General features: G+C 47.2%; 1 protein-coding gene across 1 annotated transcript in view; it reads right to left on the minus strand.

Annotated features, from left to right (window-relative positions):
- Positions 1 to 2805: 2805 nt before the first annotated feature.
- The window catches only part of ARFGAP3 (ARF GTPase activating protein 3), a 76849-nt gene continuing 60375 nt past the window's right edge, over positions 2806 to 19279 (minus strand). Inside the window, exons 13-16 of the mRNA XM_058308879.2 lie at positions 17200 to 17323; positions 14031 to 14121; positions 5073 to 5194; positions 2806 to 3848 (exon numbers count right to left, since the gene is read on the minus strand). Of these exons, the coding sequence (XP_058164862.1) occupies positions 3831 to 3848; positions 5073 to 5194; positions 14031 to 14121; positions 17200 to 17323 (355 nt within the window). The 3' untranslated portion in view covers positions 2806 to 3830. The remainder of the gene's footprint in view (positions 3849 to 5072; positions 5195 to 14030; positions 14122 to 17199; positions 17324 to 19279) is intronic.

Here is a 19279-nt window from a genome sequence, read left to right on the forward strand (position 1 = left end):
TGGTGCCCCAGGGACAATTGCTGGATGTTGTATGTCCTCCCATGGCCCACTGGATGGAACGTGGGAAAGTGTGAGCTATGGTGTGGAACACGGAGCATGGGGTGCAGCGATGCCCGGAGAGGTACTCACCAGACGCAATGGATGGGACATGATGATGGGGGAGAGTGTTACTGTGGGGGGAGTGGTGGGGTGGGGGTGGTGGGGGTGAATGGGGACCTCATATATTTTTTTAATGTAACATCTTTTAAAAAAATGAATAAATTGAGTAGAATTTGGAAAAAAATAAAAAAATAAAAATAAAAATAAAAAAGAACGGTAAAAGGAAAACAAAACAAAAAGCCATGGGGCCACACAGGAGTAGGGTGGCCCTGATCCGACATGTCTGGTGTCCTGAGATGGGGACGGGAGACAGAGAGGCGGGGAGAGGGCCATGGGCGACTGTGCAGGGACTGCTGGGGAGAGGGGAGGGCTGTCCCCCGCAGAGGTCAGCCTCTGGCCTCCAGAACCCTAAGAGAACAAAGGCCCAGCCTGGGGGGCCTTGCTCTGGCAGCCACAGGAGACTGCGCCGGCTGCCAGGGGGCTGGGCGCTGGCTCTGGGCGAGGGGGTCCTGGAGGCGCCTGGTACAAGAGGGACATGGCTGACCCTCTGGCTGCTGTGCGGGAGCCCAGCCAGCTTGGACATGGCGTGGGAGCGGGTGTGAGGCCGTCAGGTTTGACCACAAGGATTGGGGCCTGGGCATGACATGGTGGGGCTGGATGCGGGCGGGAGGAGGTGCCGAGGGGCGCAGGCTCGGCCGTGTTGGGTTTGTGACATGCGTCATCAGACGTGCCGGGTCCACCACAGAGGGAGGCTGGGCCTTGGGCTGAGGTCCCGGCTGGAGAAATAAATGGCATGAAAGTATTCAAGGCCAGATGTGGAGGCAGCAGGTGGGAGGGGCAGGGTGGGGGCACCTCAGCCCAGCATGACCCTGCCCACCTGGTGAGGGGCCCCAGGCTCCACAGTTTAAAGCGGGGCCTGATGGTCACCCAGGGCCAAGCCTGGCTCTCTCCCTGCCCCCTGCTGCTAGCTTGCTGGCTCTCTGCTGGTGGAAGCCTCCTGGGAACACAGTCCTGGTCAAGACAGGCCCCACATCTCCTGCTCACCTGTATTCCCAAAGGCTTTTTTTTTTTTTTGAAGATTTTTAATTTATTTCTCTCCCCTTCCCTGCCCGCCCCTCCCCCCCCAAGTTGTCTGCTTTGTCTGCTCTCTGTGTCCATTCACTGTGTGTTCTTCTGTGTCCGCTTCTGTTGTTGTAAGCAGCACCGGGAATCTGTGTCTCTTTTTGTTGTGTCATCTTGCTGTGTCAGCTCTCCATGTGTGTGGCGCCATTCCTGGGCAGGCTGTACTTTTTTCGTGCTGGGCGGCTCTCCTTACGGGGCGCACTCCTTGTGCATGGGGCTCCCCTACGCGGGGGACAACCCTGCGTGGCATGGCACTCCTTGCACGCATCAGTGCTGCGTGTTGGCCAGCTCCCACATGGGTCAGGAGGCCCGGGGTTTGAACCCTGGACCTCCCATGTGGTAGGTGGATGCTCTATCCATTGAGCCAAATCTGCTCCCCGCAGTGGCTTTTTAAAGTGATCGAAACATGCTGCGTTTTTTTTAGGAGAATCTGTTCCTGGTAAAGACTATATAAAACTAAAACCAAACAATGCTTCCTTGGCGCCCCCTCCAACCCCGCTCTTTGCTTTCCTACTCCTTTTGGCACACAGGTTCAGAAACATCTTCTGGCCATTACCCAGCTTTGCTCCCAAGAACAAAGGCATAAATGAAGCAGTAGTGCTTACCCACTAGCCAGCCCTTGCTGGCTTCCCAGGACTGGAAGCTGCTTTGAGCCTGGCCGAGCAGCAGGGCCTCGGCTAGAGGGTGGCTGCCTGCCTCCCCAGAGGGCCTCCTGCCTGAGGCCTGTGCCACCGGCAGTGACAGAGACCAGGTCAGTGGACTGTCATATCACCATTGGCTTGGTAAGTGGATCAGGAGATCCAAACTGCATTTAGTTAGAACAAATATTAACTGACATCTCTAAACTATGAAGCACTCAGGCAAAACTGATTCCAAAACACAGCATCAAGGCCCAAGGATACATGGGCTCAGAACGCAAATTCTCCCTCTCTCTCCCTCACACACCCCACACGCACACGTGGGTGCGAGCCCAGCAGCCGCCTGGGCAGAGTGAACCACACTGCTCGAGAAGCCCTCAGCTGCGTCCTCCCTGCCTTGCCCCGGGATGCTGGGTCCTGTGTCCCAGAAAGTTGGGAGCTGGTGTCCCAGCAAGGCCCGGCGACGGGAGGGCTGCCCAGGCCCTTCCATGGGAGGAAATTCCACGAGCGGGGGAAAGCACGGCAGGTTCCGAGTTGGAGGGACAGATGTGGGGCAGCGGCCATGCCTTTAGCAGCCACACGGACCTCTCTGTCAGATGGGAACAGCCCCTGTCCTGAGGGCTTCTGTGGGACGGAACGAGCCAGTCTGGAGCAGGCTGGACATGTGCGAGTGTCCTATAGACACCAGGGGCCTTCAAGGCTCCCTGCCCCTGGGAGAGACCACGAGGCCCACCAAGGAGGGGGCTGCCCCAAACCCTCACCGTGAACAAGGCCGCCCCCTGTGCTGCTACACTAGACATACCCCAGGTAACCACAGTCGCACACCAGGCCCCCCACACACGTTAAAAACAGACATTGTTGCTCAATTCAACTGCATATCTATGTTATGCCATGAGCCCCAGTTGACAATTACAAAAGCTTTACATAAAAAATGTAGGCAACACAATCTGCTGTGACTATTTATTATATTTAGAAATCTACAAATTTGAGCTTTTAAGAAAAATTCACAAATATGCAATTAAAACCACAACTTTGGTTCATCAAATTTCACATATATTTTACTGTGCTGAACAATATATTCTATGCTGTCTAAAACACAGCCAATTTACTTTTCTTTATTCATTTATACATATTCGGTCATTTTTTTAAAACCAAGATTAAGATTAAAAATATTAACAAAATGCCCCAATTACAACTTCTATTTTTCCACACACTAAAATATTTTCTGTAGGTGTATCTTCTCACCTTATTCAATTTTAATTCTGTATACTACATCAATATATAAATGCACTTAGGGAGTTCTCATGTTACATTTCTCATAAATTCAACAAGCTGTACCTCCTCAAAAGACAAAATTCCCTTGGCAATGAGAAAGCTTAAGTTTTTAAAAAGCACTCACTGAAAAATATTTTAAAATTTATAGATCATACAAAATAATTTACAAAGGGACAAATGACTTTAAACATTATTTTTAAATTACCTTAACATGTAGAAATATAAATGAAGCAATCTGTTGAATTAGACACCAGTCATTTTTGGTATTTTGTTTTTATTCTTTGCTCCATTTTAATGAAATATGTGTGTTGTGAATTTTGTTTCTCCAGGCTGATCTAGCAAAAGCTGCTGCTGGCAGCCCTTTGTGAGTCAAGCAGCACTGAGACCCCTGAAAAGAAGGCCCAGTCCAGGGAGCTGGGAGGAGCTGGCATCTATAGGCAAAGATGTGCACGGATATGCCACAGGGAGGGTGTGCAGAGAAGAGAGCGCAAAACAGACATGGCACCAGAGCTTCCCCTGCCGCCAAAAGAAGAATGCCTCCAAGAAATACTAAAAATCAGAAATATGTATATATACCATGTGAAAAAGTAGCAAAACAATCTGCAAAACTGCCTGGTCTTCATCACAGTTTTCGATGTGGGCACTGGTTCATTTAAAAAGGAATCTCTCCAGAAAACAGATCTCACGCCATGAATATTAAGAACCATAGCGATCCTAAAGAGACAAGAACCAAAATGAAAGTTCACAGGTGCTCAGTATCAGAACCTCGTTCTTGCACGCGGAGTGTTCGGCCCTAGCACGCTGACAGCGCAGTCAGCACAGTGCACCAGGCGTCTGGCGTCAACAATGCAGCCCCAGGGCTGCATCTTGTCTCTGGCATTTATGGTCCCCGGCTTCTTCATCCATAAAGGGGGCGAGCTGGGCCCCTGTGCCCCCGCGGGAGGGGCTGGGAAGCGGGGGGCAGCGTCTGGGCACGCAGGTGAAGTACCATGAGCAAAGCTGCTCTTAGGTTTAGTGAAAGGCCTGATGCGGCCCCTGCTCTGAAGCCCTGGGCTCCAACATTTAGGTTCAGCTGAGTGACCCTGCAGAAGCAGCTTAGCCTCTGTGCGTGTCTCTTCATCTATAAAATAGGATGTCACCTACTCGGGGGGCTGATGTGCAGCTCAGCAGACCTAAGGGGCACGGAAGGGCCAAGTGTGCTGTCAGCAGCAGTGAGAGCAGTCCTGAGCAGGGCCCCAGGTTAGGGGAACTCTCTGCAGAGGGGCATCGCCACACTCCCCCGACCTCAGCCAGAGCATCTGCCAGGTTTCCCTTCCTAACAGAATCCTTCTAGAACAACTCAGCACAAACAAGAAGGTTCAAGAAGGATGTCTTTCACATAATCAGAAATGGCCTCAAATTTGCATATGCAAGCATGTTCCATCCTTGCTTTACTTAAAAGATGGAATTAAAACCAAATATCCACTAGGGGAATAGTTAAATAAATCATGAACATGGTTTCTGAAGAATTTTTAATCACATGGAAAAGCTCATAAGATAACATCATGGTGCAGGATAGAAAATCATATATACATATATATATATTTAAGCTTAAAAAGATATGCATGGAAATCTAAAACCAAAATAAAATACGCCAAAATAGTAACAGGTTAGCTCTGTGACGTAGAATTATGGGTAATTTTTATTTTCTCCTTAATACTTTTCTGTATTTTCTAATATAGAAAAAATTGATGGTGATCATGAGAATTCCTGTAATGATTCTCCCTAAAGACATAAATTAGAACTTTTAAACAAATAAACAATTATAATTTCTGGTTTTCATAATGTTCTGGGTTACACTGTAGTAGACATATATACCAGGAACTTAAAATTATTTTTCCAGCAATGTAAGTGGTCCAGATCTCGTTTTCAAAACTATGGGACCCCAGTTTCACTCACCTGAATGGAAGTCATGACACCATTAGCAAAGACAGAGAGCTTTCCAGCCACGGATTTCACGCCCTGCTTGAACTGCGCCATGTCGGGGGCGCTGGGCAGCACGCTGGTGAGGTTGTAGTTCCCTGCACACACAGAGAAGACGTTGACTCCCGACTCCCGCAGAGGGAGCTTCGGCTGCTCTGCGAGAGCCAAGGTCCCAGTGTCCAGAGGACGTGGCATGACTTTAGACAACCTGAAGCCCACTCCCATGCCTGCTTCACAAGCAGCAGCTGTGGCTAAGGGAAAAGGACTCAGCAGTGGGCCCAGGACCTGGGTTTAAGTTCCAGCCCCACCAGGAACCAGCTGCAAGACCTCACAGGAGAGATGCAGCAGGGGGTCTACTGCCATTCCAAGCTGCGTGCCACTGAACAAGTTCCTTACCCTCTCTGGGCCTGTTTCCTCAAGGTGCCTAACACAAGGCCTGACACATAAGTACCAGTGAATGGAAGATGGATGGATACCTGTGGTTTTTGTCTGCTCAGCAGCCCCATCCCTCTTTTGGTAAAAGCCATCTTCCCTTCTGCTTGGAGTGCCTCCTTTCCTAGCCCCTCCACAGAGGTGGCCAATCAGAGCCTTCCCTGGGACTCACATATACTCAAGTGAGAGGAGACATGCTTACTCTGGGGTTCCTGGCTGGGATGAGGCAAAGCTGCAGCTGTCTGTGACAGGGGCTGTCCCCCTCCCACCCGCCTGCCCAGGAGGAACAGTCAAGATTGTCACAGTACAAGAGAATGAGGCCGTCACCCAAAGAGGCCAGCCCAAAATTGTCCATCCCAATGCCTGTCTTTGACTCTGAATCAACCAAACTCTCCACCAGGCCTCCATTACAGGAGCCAATACTTCCACTGCTCTTGCTCAGGTCTTTTTCAGCTGGGTTTCTGGTGCTTCACCTTTGATCGACATGAACACAGCTACCAGCACAGGTAAAGCTGGTCTGGGCCATCACTGCCAAGTGGATCTGATCACATACCCACGTGATAACAGGGATTTCATAGTAAACCTTTGACACTGGAGGGACCCACTGATCTCCAGCTGAACCCAAGTTCTGGGGCTCCTCTGGGATTGCTGGGCCAGCAGCCCTCTAGGCTCCATGTGTGACCAGTCTACACCCACCTGCCCCTGAGCAACAGAAGCCCTTGGTCAGGTTCCTTTCCCAGAATGAAAGAGAAATGACAAGTTTATCCTTCAGCACAGCCAACACCCGAAAGAGACGCTGGATGCACCTACACACTGTCCCCTTGCCCTCCACGTGGGAGGTGCCACAGATATGGGTTTTCCTGGGCAGCTTCCAAACTGAGAAATGTCTGAAGAGGCACACTGAGCCAGATCAGCCAGCAGCACCTCTGTGTTGCTTCCACCCAGTGTTTAGCCCCTTCCTTAGAACTTGCCCTGGGCCCAAGTGCAGTCCCTTCACCTGACTACATTCAGGGCTCAGGTGTCCAGAGATGGCTCTAGTCCCCCAGAGCCCTCCCCGCTCTCCTCCTTCTGTACAGAACTCCTGGATTTTAACCCTGGAAGCAGACGTGCCCATGTGAGGATGTTCTAGCCAACGGGACATCCCTTTTCCATCTGTTTCCTTCCTTCCTCTTGGGAATGCACATGTGATGATGGGCTCCCTGCACAACACCTCACCCACTAGCCGTGGACCAACCCGGGTCCAGTTTTCCATCTGCAAGGTGGGGGTAACAACAGAACCCACCACATGGGGGGTTGACAGGGACCATCCGTGTCTGGCGGCTTGCACGGCACATGCAGGCCGTTACTGCTACTGACTACTTGGAGACAGCCAGGACTGGTCTCTGGAAAAGGGGGCCTTGGGGTTGGTCCTGAAGAAAAGGGGGCACGAAAGAAAATGCCACAGTTCCTGCCCCCCGCCCCACCAGGGAGTGCTCCAAAAGCCATCTTTGGTTCTTGCCCAACAACCAGGCTGGCTTCACAGCCTGCAAGCTGGGCAGTCACGAGTGCTTCATGCTCGGGGGTGCTGCACTTGCTGCCATGATTGAATGATTAAAGTTCTTAATAATTTTATCTTCGAACTTGGGTTCTGTAAGTAAAGTCCAATGGGACAAGAGCAGAGGAGAGGTGCAACATATGTGTGTGTGTTCCTGCTGCTCCCTGGCAAGGCTGGAGCACAGAACTCCAGTGGACCGGCGACGCATGACTCCAGCAAGGCTCGGACTGAGCACAAGTCAGCCTGCTGTGGCTCGACTGGGCGGGCGAGGACGGCCCTGAGAGGCCCTGCTTCCCCTGTGGACCCAAAGTTGCTCTGAAGGCAGGAGGAGGGCAGCGGGATTCTAGGAGACACAGTGCAGAGGAACCCGTCACACCCTGACAAGCTCGCGTGGCTTCCCTGTTGGCCAGCCACTCACACGGGAGAGAGGAGGACAGGGCTTCCCAGGGCTGCGTCCCTTTCAGTCCTTCCTCCTGTCAGTAAGCTCAGGGAGAAAGTCGGCAGAATCCTATCAAGGAGTGAATAAAAACAGCAGTGCTGCTTTGTGTAGTATGTCCACTGTTTTGGTAAGAACAATATACACATGCATGTACAAGTACAAAATAAAAATTATGTAATTTCCGTGATTTTCTACTTGCATTTAAAACTGCCACTGCACAAAAAAGAGGAATGTGAAAGTTCATGCTTAAAAAAAAAAAGTTCATGCTAATAATTAAAAAATTCTCTTACTTACAACATTAACTAGTAAAAAACAAAAGCATTACACCATGATGGATTGAGACGCAGAAGGGAAAAGTTTTATATCTTACTACCTTTAATGGTCCCTTATTCCTGCTTTTTGAACAAAGGTTCCCACATTTTTATTTTGCACTGGCCCCCAAAAATTACATAGGCAGCCCTAGAAATAAGGAAGATGAGCTTGTAACAATTAAATTGTGAAGGATATTCTCAGGATGTAGAAAAAAGTGGCCTCAGCAGGCATACGTTCCCAACCTTCTCCTCACCCCAAGTTCTCCCCACATCTGTGGGAAACCAAGGTCCCTGTCAGGAAAGGATGCGTTTTTCGTCGAATAGTGTGGGAGGATACAGAAGTGAGTGAGAATACTTAACAACATTCTATGTTGTCATTAAAAATGTTTGTAAAGCTTTTGGTAAAGGATGGTTGTGATGGTGTGATAGTAGCACAACACTGTAAATGAAATTTAATGCCACTGAATGGTATACTTAAAAATAGTTAAAATGGCCAATTTTATGTTATAGGAATATTACCACAGTAAAAAAATTTTACTTAAATAACTTTTAATGACATGGAAAAATATTCTAGCACATTAAGTAAAAAGGAAGAATAAACTTCCATATATTTCTCTTTACTTGGATATATACATACACTCAGAGTGTTGCTGTTTGGAGCTGTATATATCCCAGGAAAGCATGTTCTTAAACGTAGCCCATTCCTGAGGGTGTGAATCCATTCTAGTAGGACCTTCTAATGAGGTTCCTTCAGTTAAAGTGTGGCCTATTACTGGAGTATAAGCAGAATGAAACTGTAAAACAGAGAAAGTCACAGGAAGCAAGAAGCTCTAGGTCAATGGAACCCAGAATAGAAGGGAGAGGCCAGAGGAGGCCATCATGTGTACTGCTGTGTGAGAGGAGCAGGACACCAGAGATTACGGGCAGCCAGTCTGAGGATGCCATCTCTGGGAAGAAAACATCGCCTTCCTGATGCTTGATTTGGACTTTCTCCTAGTCTCAAAACCATGAGCTAATAATTCCCACTGTTTAAACCTCACTCCCCCCCCCCCCCCAAAAAACAGGATAAAAACATATTAAAAAAATTGCAAACATAGCCATAAAATGTCATCACCTTGAATTAGGCAATGGTTTCTTATGACATCAAAAGCATAATAAGCAACCCCCCCAAAATAGATTAATTGGACTTCATTGAAACGAAAAGCTTCTGCATTTCAAAGGGCACTATCAAGAAGTGAAAAGACAATCCACAGAATGGGGTTAAATATTTGGAAATCATATTTCTGATGGGGGTCTTGAGTTTAGAATATATAAAGAACTCTTACAATTCAGTAAAAAGACAAATGACCCAATTAAACAAAAGGCAAAGGATCCAAATAGATGTTTCTCCCACAGAAGATACACAAGTGGTCAGTAAGTACATAAGAATATGCTCGACATCTTTAACCATCAAGGAAATATAAATCAAAACCACAATGAGATAACATCTCATACCTACTAGGATGGTTATAATAAAACAAAACAAAACCCAACAATAGCATGCTTTGTGAGGATGCAGAGAAACTGGAAACCTCATTCACTGCTGTTGAGAATGTAAAATGGTGCAGCCACTTTGGTAAATAGCCTGGCAGTTCCTCAAAAGGTTAAACAGAGATATCATACAATTCTAGCAATTCTACTCCTAGGTATATACCCAAGGAAATTGAAAACATATATTCACATAAAAACTCATTCAGAAATGCTCATAGCAGCATTTTTTTAACAAAAGTGAAAAAGTAGAAACAACCCTAATGTCTATAAACCAAAGAAAGGATAACAAAATGTGGTATATCTATAAAATGGGATATTATTCAGCCATACAATGAATGAAGTTCTGATACATGCCACAACATGGATGAACCTTGAAGACATTATGCTGAGTGAAATAAGCCAGACACAAAAGGACAATTATTATATGATCTCACTGATATGAACTAATTATAAGCAAACTTGTAGAGATATAGGTTACCAGAGGATAGACAAGGGTTAGAGAATGGGGAGTTGGTGTTTAATTTGCACGGAATTTCTATTCGGGTTGATTGTAAAGGTTTAGAAATGGATGGTGGTCATGGTAACACATTATTCTGATGTAATTAACAGCACTGTATATAGGTGAAAGTGGTGAAAAAGGGAAACCTTAGGTCGTATATTTTACTAGAATAAAAATTAAAAGACAGGACTGAACAACACAGTGAACACCATTGTGGACAATGAACAATAGTTAATTGTACAAGTAGAAGAAGGCTTTTTCATGAATTATAACAAATACATGACATTAATACCAGGTGTTAACAATAGGGTGGTAAAAAATAAATAATAGGGAAGCGGACTTGGCCCAATGGATAGGGTGTCTGCCTATCACATGGGAGGTCCACAGTTCAAACCCTGGGCCTCCTTGACCCGTGTGGAGCTGGCCCACATGCAGTGCTGATGCGTGCAAGGAGTGCCGTGCCACGCAGGGGTGCCCCCCATGTAGGGGCGCCCCACGCATAAGGAGTGCGTCTCGTAAGGAGAGCCGCCCAGTGCGAAAGACAGTTCAGCCTGCCCAGGAATGGCACCGCACACACAGAGAGCTGACACAACAAGATGACGCAACAAAAAGAAACACAGATTCCCATGCCACTGACAACAACAGAAGCAGACAAAAAGAACACGCAGCAAACAGACACAGAGAATAGACAACCGGGGAAGGGGATGGAAGGGGAGAGAAACAAATAAAAAAATAAATCTTTAAAAATAAATAAATAAATAAATAATAGGGTGGCATATGGGAAAAAATATACCTATGTAAACTATGAACAATCGTTAATAGCACCATTTTTTTCCTTTCCTTCCCCCTCCCCTACCCTCCTGTTTTTGCTGTCCATTTGCTGTGTGATCTTCTGTATCTATTTCTCTCTCTCTCTTTTTTTTTTTTTGTCTTCCGTTGTTTTTCTCCTCTAGGATTCACCAGGATTCGATCCTGGGGACCTCTGATGTGGAGAGAGGTTCCCTGTCAATTGCACCACCTCAATTCCTGGTCTCTGCCCCGCTTCACCTTGATTCTTCCCCTTCATCTCTCCTTTGTTGTGTCATTACTTGTGCAACAAGTGATGTTGCGTGACTCACTTGTGCGGGAACTCGGCTTGCTGTGTGAGCACTTGGCTCGCCAGGCAGGCACTTGCTCACTGTGCAGACTCTGGCTCACCACACAGGCACTCAGCTCACCACATGGGCACTTGGCTCGCTGCATGGGCACTTGGCTCACCGCATGAGCACTTGGCTTGCCGCATGGGCACTTGGCTTGCTGCACGGGCACTTGGCTTGCCACACAGGCACTTGGCTTGCCACACAGGCACACTTTCTCTTCTTTTTCACCACAGGCCCCAGGGATTGAACCTGGGTCCTCCCATATGGTAGGCAGAGGCTTTATCACTTGAGCCCACATCCACTTCCCTAATACTACTATTTTAATAATCTTTCATCAATTGTAACAAATATTCCACACTAATGCAAGGTGTTGGTAGTAGGGTAGTATATGGGAATCCTGTTTTTTATGAAAAACCTACAACTTCTCTAATTAAAAAATAAATAAAAACAAAACAAAAATACAGAAGATCTTGATAATGCAAAAAACTTCACAGGAAAAAGAATGGAAGAAAATACGCTTGTTAATAAGTGGGTGCTTTTGGGTGGTGGAGATACGGGCAATTTATTTTCTGGTCTTCATGCTTTTCTGTACTTGTAAAAATGTCTACAATATGTATTGTTTTTGTACTTAAAGAAAAGTGAAAATATCTTAGAAAAAAAGAGCAACTTGTGGACAGATGACTATAGGACTATGCCAGAGATTTTAAAGCTTTTGCAAACCTGTTCTTTCTCCCACCCAATTATTCCCTTAAAGGTAAATGACAAATGGCAGACTGGGAACTTGACAAGGGAGGGAGGGAGAAAGAGAGGACACTTGTAACTGTCCCCTAATTCTACAGAGGTAAATGTTTGTTGAACAGTAAGGTCAACATTTCACTCTGCAAAAGATATGCTGGTGCCTGCATATTCACTTGGATGAATAGGCTGTAGCCTGTTCATCTCCAGCCACAGGACTCCTGGATTAATTCCAGAAGGTATTTTGCTTCATCAGGTGTCATTTCAAATTTGGAACCATCTTATTTTTTTTTTCCAAAGCAATTATAAAGTAGTCACTATAATCTACCTAACAAAGCTGATATTTCACAGATGCGGGATACTCAAAGCTGAGGAACACAGAACAGTTTCTTAAAACCAGCTTTGGCTCTTCACTGAAACACACTCTAAATAGAAAGTAAATATTTAATAAGAATTGTTTAATGCGCTTACATTTAAGGGCCCTCCTAAAGGCATCTTTTATAACGAGCTTGATGGAAGCTGCTGAACGATGGAGGGTCCCAACTCCGAGTTTGAAATGAAGGAGGGAGGGGGCGGGGCGAGCACTCTGACTATAACTGCAAGTTCCCATGGACCAGTTTGGGACCCATATAGGGTCAGAAAAATCAACGGACCTTTGTTCTCTAAAACGGGACAGGAAGGTAAACATAAGCTGGTCACAATTTTTCTTTCAATAATTGGAAAGGCTGCTCTTATTTGATCTCAAAAGTTTTTTTCCTTGACAAAACAATGTTTCAGAGTGAAACTCCCAGCAACTTGAATTACAAAAACACACATTACCAGTGGGTGATTTTCAACAGCTGAGTTCTCTAGACTGACCTACCCAGCTGGGCCAGGGCTTCTGCAAGGCAACACAGACCCATGGGGGTGGGGTGCAGTGGAGATGGGCCTATTGGGAGCCCCTCCCAAAGGCACCTCCCTGCCTGGGAGTAGGCACAAAAGGTAGTTGCTCCCTAAGGACAGGCCAGGACAGTGAAAGTTCACGGATGAAAACATAAGCCCATGAGCCACACCTACCCTTGCCCAGAATCAGTGCTGGAAACACCCAGTCAGAAATCTGACCCACCAAGATGACAAGTCGCCTCCTGCGTTAGGGGCAGGAAGGTGAGGTACAGGACACATTCCCTGCCCCAAGAGTAACTTCTCAGCAGCCCACGGCCTTGCCGGCTGCCCCAGGCATCCTTGCCCCCAGGCCCCAAATCTTACTGTCAGCCAACACATTGGGGCCACGCTGAGGGCCACAATGGATCTCCCAGCACCCCCCAAATCTTAAAACCACTTAGGTCTGTCCCACAGCCTTCTCTGTTGGGGCTGCTTCTCTTTGGGCTTACAGCTGCAAGCCCAGAAGGTCCCCCATACTGGTCCCCATGTACAAGAGGCTCACTGCCTTCCAGTCCAGCTCCTCCAGGGCAGGAAACGAGGGGAATGCAGAGTCCGCTGGGCCTGAATGCCTAACTCTTGTCCCCTGAGACCTCCATCCCTTCGGCTCTCCTGCTGATAACTGAGTTCCTGAAATGGCCTCAGAGGATGCTGCTCACCCTTTAACACGAACCGTTCTGGCTCGTGGCAGCCACTGTGTGGTAGGTGCCCAACCCTAGCCCTGGGACCACCAGACATCTCCCCTCATTGAGGTGTGGACCCTGAAGAGGGAGGAGGAGAGAGGACATTCTTCTCCCACCTGCCCACTTCCAAAGCCCAGCTCTCTGTCTTCCCTGGGAGACTGACACTGATGAAGTAGCCTGCTTCTCTCTACGTCTGCCGATGCATGGGGCCTGGGAGGGCTCACTCTATACATGCTGGTTAAGCAGCTACCCCGTGCCAGACACCGGGGTGGGTGCTTATACAGTGTTGTTACAGCCTCCGTGGGAGCTATTATCCACCCTGCTTTACAGGGGAGGGGACTGAGGCTAAAAGCAAAGCAAGTCACCCGAGGCCTCCCAGCTAGGGAGTGAATGGCTCCTGTCACACTGGAGTCCAGCACCATCCTCCTCCCAGGCTATGATGCCACCACTTCCTCATAGCGCAAGAAAATACTCATCCAGGACAATGTTCCAGAAGACGACTTGCTGGGTGACGGTGGGAAGGTCTTTTAACTTCATGACTTGGTCCCCTCACATGAAAAGCCTGGAATAGTAAATCCTGCTCTTCCTGACTTAGAGGACACAAGACCATCAAATCACGGCTGCCAAAATGTCTTGGAATGACATGATGGGGACCATCTGCCATCAGACACACGCTCGAACCGAGTGCGCCCTCCTCCGTCCCTCCCACGTTACCTGATGCCTGCTTCCTCTGCTCGTCAAACAGATCAGCTGAGCTGATGGAGGAACTGGCGGAGAGTCTCTCTAGGCGAGCCCTGGTTTCATACTAGAATAGATAAGGAAAAGGAAATATCATGTGCATTTGTAAGAGCCACTGAAGAGCTGTAATGAGGATGTGCCTGTCTGCCAGCCTGTCCCCCAGCAGCTCCCGAATGCCAGCCTGTCCTGGCGTGTGGCGGCGAGCACCAACAGCAGCCCTGCCTCACCGAGGTCCTTCACGAAGCTCACGTGCTGCCCGGAAGGCAGAGGGCAGGCGGACAAGCCAACGGACAGTGCAGGGCCAGCTCCACTCAGCACCAGGCAAAGCCACAGTGCAGGAGAGGGAACGCCACGGAGCCAAGGAGGCACTGCTCGAGGCCCAGCCGTCAGGAAAGGACACTCCAGGGTTCTCTCCCATCCCTGTTGTTCTATCAGGACTCGGCTGTCGCCAACTTTCAGGCAAGGCTTACTCTAGGAGTGTACCCAGATCCCTGGCTGCTCCTCTGTGTTCTGTGAGGGGTGGGCTGTGTTCAAAAGATTTTGAGTGCTGCCTCTCACCTCCAACACGGGAAATGTTTTCTTTCCTATTTAAGTCTGGGGCTCTGTTAGATTTTCTTAAGATTCAAAATAAGTTTTCAGAAACTGGGGGACTTAAAAAAACTGACCTCCTGTGATAATGTGCAATTCAAAGTTGTTTTTGGCTCTCCTTAGAATACTCCAGAATTTCAGAAGGGCTCTGCTTCTCCCCATGGCCCCTCGGCTGTCCTGTAGCCAGGCTGAAGCCCACTGGGCCCTATGCGCGGGGCTCCTGCTCTCGCGGCAGGCACGAGAGGCGCAGTGGGAGGCACTGAGGGGAAATGGGGAAGTCACGGCCTACCCCACGGTGGGACACAGATCATCAAAGTGTTTTGTTTCTCATGAACCTATCCTTGGGGGCAGACAGTAAGACTACTCAAATGACATCTAAAAACTTCAGGAACAAAAGAGGCATACCACTCTTCTGGAATAGGATATATAAAGGCAGAGGGAATGAGAAAGGCATGGGGAACTGTGGGGCTCATTCATTTGGAAAATAAAGCATGTGCATTAGAGGGGCAGGGCGACCTCTTCAGAGACAGGCCCCGCTCTAGTTGAGACTCTGTCCTGCCACCTGTGGGGAGCCCTTGAAGGACCCTGTGCAGGAACAAGTGCCGTCAGATACATGTTTCGGAAAGACTGACCTGCTGCTTGCACGTGCAGTTATGGGTGCAGGCTGTGTGCCGAGTGTGTGCTAGATGGAGACACATACACAAAGGATGCTCAAGTGCCAGGACATTCTCATGACAGCAGCTGGAGAGAAGAGCAGAGACACCACAGACAGGTGTCAGTTCTCCCAGATGCCAGAAAGGCATCACAGAGCTGAACCTGGACAGGTGAAAAGGCGCTCACCAGGCAGACATGGGGGTGAGGGACGGACTGTCCAGGTAGAAGGATGGGTGGGGCAAGGGCAGCCTGAAAGGACAGGCTTGCATGCTGGGGGTGGGCATGGACAAAAGGCAGCAGGCACAGAAGGAGGGGGAAAACAGCAGAGGAGACTGTGGGGACACATCCTGGCCCTGCCATGTCCTGTGTGCAAACATGGCAAGCAGCTGAACCTCTCCGTGTGAAATGGAGATGCTAACAAGACCCGAGGCACAGCGCTGTTGTGAGGATTAAAATGAGCAAATGAGTACAAAGCACTTAAGAGGTGATCCTGCCAGGATGGCCTCAGGGCTGTACCTGGGGGAGGGCAAGGAGGCAAGGCCCCGAGGCAGGTAGCTCCTCTGAGGAACAGTGGCCAGAGAGAATGGCAGCAGGGGTGAGGGAGGGTTTCAATTGTTTTGTTTCTTTTTTAAAATAAGGGAGATCTTTTGGTTGTGTAGAAGGAGCCAGAAGAAAGGGAGGGAAAGGCTAATTCCATAAGGTCCTTGGTGGAATTCATAGGAGAACCAAGCAGCTGAGGTTGGGGCAGGGCGGCAAGATCTGCCTTCAGCAGGAGCTGGGGCACCTCTTTTCTGCCCAGGGGCGGGAAGTGGGGTGGTCCCTGCTGCAGAGACTGTGCAGGTGTGCAGGCAGGACGCCAGCAGGATACGGGGGTGGGCCAGGGGTGGTAACAGTGAAGTGGCTACCCTAAACACCCTTGAAATGATGGTGAGCCTACTACTGCAAGATAAAATCAGCACACTCCAGGAAATATTTCTCCGTATAGTCTGATAAATTAACCTAATATCACTTATTTCCAGGACTTTTATGTAAGCAGAGGAGCATTTGAGAATTAGAGGGCAAACTTGCATCTTTCCCTTTCCATTTGAGTCCCACTGCTTAGCCAGAATCCACTAAAATGAGCTCATTAACATTTCTGAGAAAGGAGGTCACAACCTAAAAATATCTACCCCCCCAAAAAAATTTATAGACTTCAGTTAGTTATGATTACAAATTACTTAACAGTAAATTAAAATTGTATAGGGAAGTGGCTGTGGCTCAATCAACTGGGCTCCCATCTGCCATATGGGAGGCCCTGGGTTCGCGTCCCGGGGCCTCCTTGTGAAGGCAGGCTCGCCCACACTCTGTGGAGAGCTGCCAGCCCGCAAGCACCGCTGAGAGCCGACTCAGCAAGGTGATGCAACAAATAAAGGGAGACAAGCAAAAACACAGAAGAGCGCACAGCAAAAGGACACAGAGAGCAGGCAGCAAGCAAGCCGCAAGGGGGGAGGGGAAATAAAATAAATAAATACAGACACAGAAGAACACACAGCAAATGGACACAGAGTGTAGACAGCACACAAAAAAGCCACAAGGGGCGGGGATTGAAAAAAATTATAATTGTATAAAAAAAATCACCTGAAATTCATTCAAAACAGTGCATGAATGGATACTGGAAATTCAGAGAGAAAAAAGAGAAACATGAAAGAGCCCCTGCTTCCCATTGCTCCTCGGCCAATGCAGTGATACCAGGCAACAGCCAGGCAGACCTGGGTGGGGTCCTGGCTCAGTGCTGATGGGTTAGGGACTCCCAGTCCCAGGCAGCCCAGTGTCCCTTCTCACTCAGCAGCCCCCTCCAGCACCTCCCGCATGCATGCCTGCTTCCTGCTCTAGGGGCCCGCACGGAAATGCTCTGGAACCGTACATCAGCTTGATCTTGTCTTCCAAAATACATATCTGATGAAATTGCTTTGACATTGCCAAACTTCTTCTGGGCCTCGTCTGTATTTTCAACTGACGCATAGTCTGGCTTGCGGCGAGCAGTAGGTCTACAATTAAAAAGAACCAAAATAGGTTAAACTAATTTGAGGTAAGGCAAGTGCTTTTCTCATTTATAATACATACATGTACAATTTTCTGTTTTTAAAAGCTTACAGCAGTAATTAAAAAACTCTTTTACTTGAAATTTCTTATTTCTCAACTAGTTTTTCTTAAACTTGTTTCTTTTGGTCCACAGTTAAATGTAAAATTAAATGCTTGCATGTAAGACTTCTTTTAATTCAAACTCATGCATCCATATAAAAAGTATAGCAATATTACTCTTTTAAAAAAACTTTTATTGTGGATATATATATATGTTTATATATAAATTCGCCATTTTAACCACCTTTAGGTGTTCAATTCAGTGGCATTAATTATATCCATAATGTTGTATTACCATCAGCACCATCCATTCCCAGAACTTTTTATCACTCCAAACAGAGACTCTGTACCTATTAAGCAATAATCCCCCATTCACCCCTCCCTCTCCCTGGCCATGAAAACATTGACTTTATTTTCTGTCTCTATGAATTTGCCTATTATAGATATTTCACATAGTGGAATCATACAATATTTGTCCTTTTGTGTCTGGCTTATTTCACTTAACATGATGTCTTCAAGGTTCATTCATGTTATAGCATGTTATAAGTACTTCATTCCTTTTTTTGGCTAATATTCCACTGTATGCATTTTATTTATTAAATCATATGTTCATGGACAATTAGGTTGTTTCCCCCTTTGAGCTATTGTGAATAATGCAGTATGAACATTGGTGTACAAATACCTGTCCGAATCTCTCCTTTCAATTCTTTTTTTTTTTTTTTTAATTAGTAAACTTTATTTCAACTTCAAAAAATAAAATAAAAGACAAAAGGCAGCTTAACAAATTATGGAAGTATTATTTTAAAGAATTATGTCCAGGCACAGTTATCTTATTTAATCCTAAAAACAAGCTCAATTGTTTTTCCAGTGTTCGGAAAGATAAATAAGTGAGCACAGATTGGTTAAATGACATGACCAAGGTCTCCTTGTTAATGAAGAAAATGAAGGGAAAAAAATGCTTGGTCACCTTTCAATTCTTGAGTGTATATCTAGGAATGGAATTGCTGCGTTATTTGGTAATTTTGACAGCAGTAATTTTGTAAAAGGATTTAAGGGCATTTAAAAATGCCTGAATGTTCTAATAAAATAATAAATAAATATCCAGGCCACACAACATTTGAAAGAATATTCCTATTTCAAATGGGTCTGTCATTTCAAATATCAATTTCATGGATCAGTTAGTAACTCTTGGATACACTGTTAGTAATGTATCCCGGACACTGCTCTCCATCACAAAGGCAGATGACCATGTAAACCCAGTTACCTGGGACAAGCCCAACTTATACTTGTCCCAAACTATTAGTAGTGCCCCTTGCACTCTCAAAAATTCCCTGGTCCTTCACAGTGCTTACAGGCTAGCTGATTCCATGTAAAGAACATTGCCCAGCTGGTGATGCGCATCATATTACCTGTGGGGCTTTTCAAAAAACGACACATCCAGCTTTCACTTAGGATGTAGAAAGCTGGAAAGAATATTGCTCCACACCTTTTGCCAGACAACCTGCAAAGTCACATCTTTTCTTGAGCTCAATCAAAAGCTGAGGTTACAGGCCAACTAACTAGCCCAAAATCAATGAAAAGAAAGATGCCTGCAAGGGGAGAAGGGACACAAGCACTTGTTTACTGGAGGCAGATGCTGGACTCTGAACAGCCTGGTAAGAATTCAGCTAAAATGCTGAAGGAATTGCGAAAAGCCAATTATGAGCTGGTGTGACAGAGGGAGTGCAGGCCTGGGGGGAATGGGGTGGTAAGCAGCTGTGGGACAGGCAGGAAGGCCCTCCTCAGAGCCTTCTCTTCTAGGCACCAAAAGCCTTAAGCCACTGGGGATGGAGCCACAGGCCTTATCCTCCTCAGGGCGCAAG

This window comes from Dasypus novemcinctus, chromosome 12, assembly GCF_030445035.2.
Source record: "Dasypus novemcinctus isolate mDasNov1 chromosome 12, mDasNov1.1.hap2, whole genome shotgun sequence".
In the NCBI taxonomy this organism is placed as follows: Eukaryota; Metazoa; Chordata; class Mammalia; order Cingulata; family Dasypodidae; genus Dasypus; species Dasypus novemcinctus.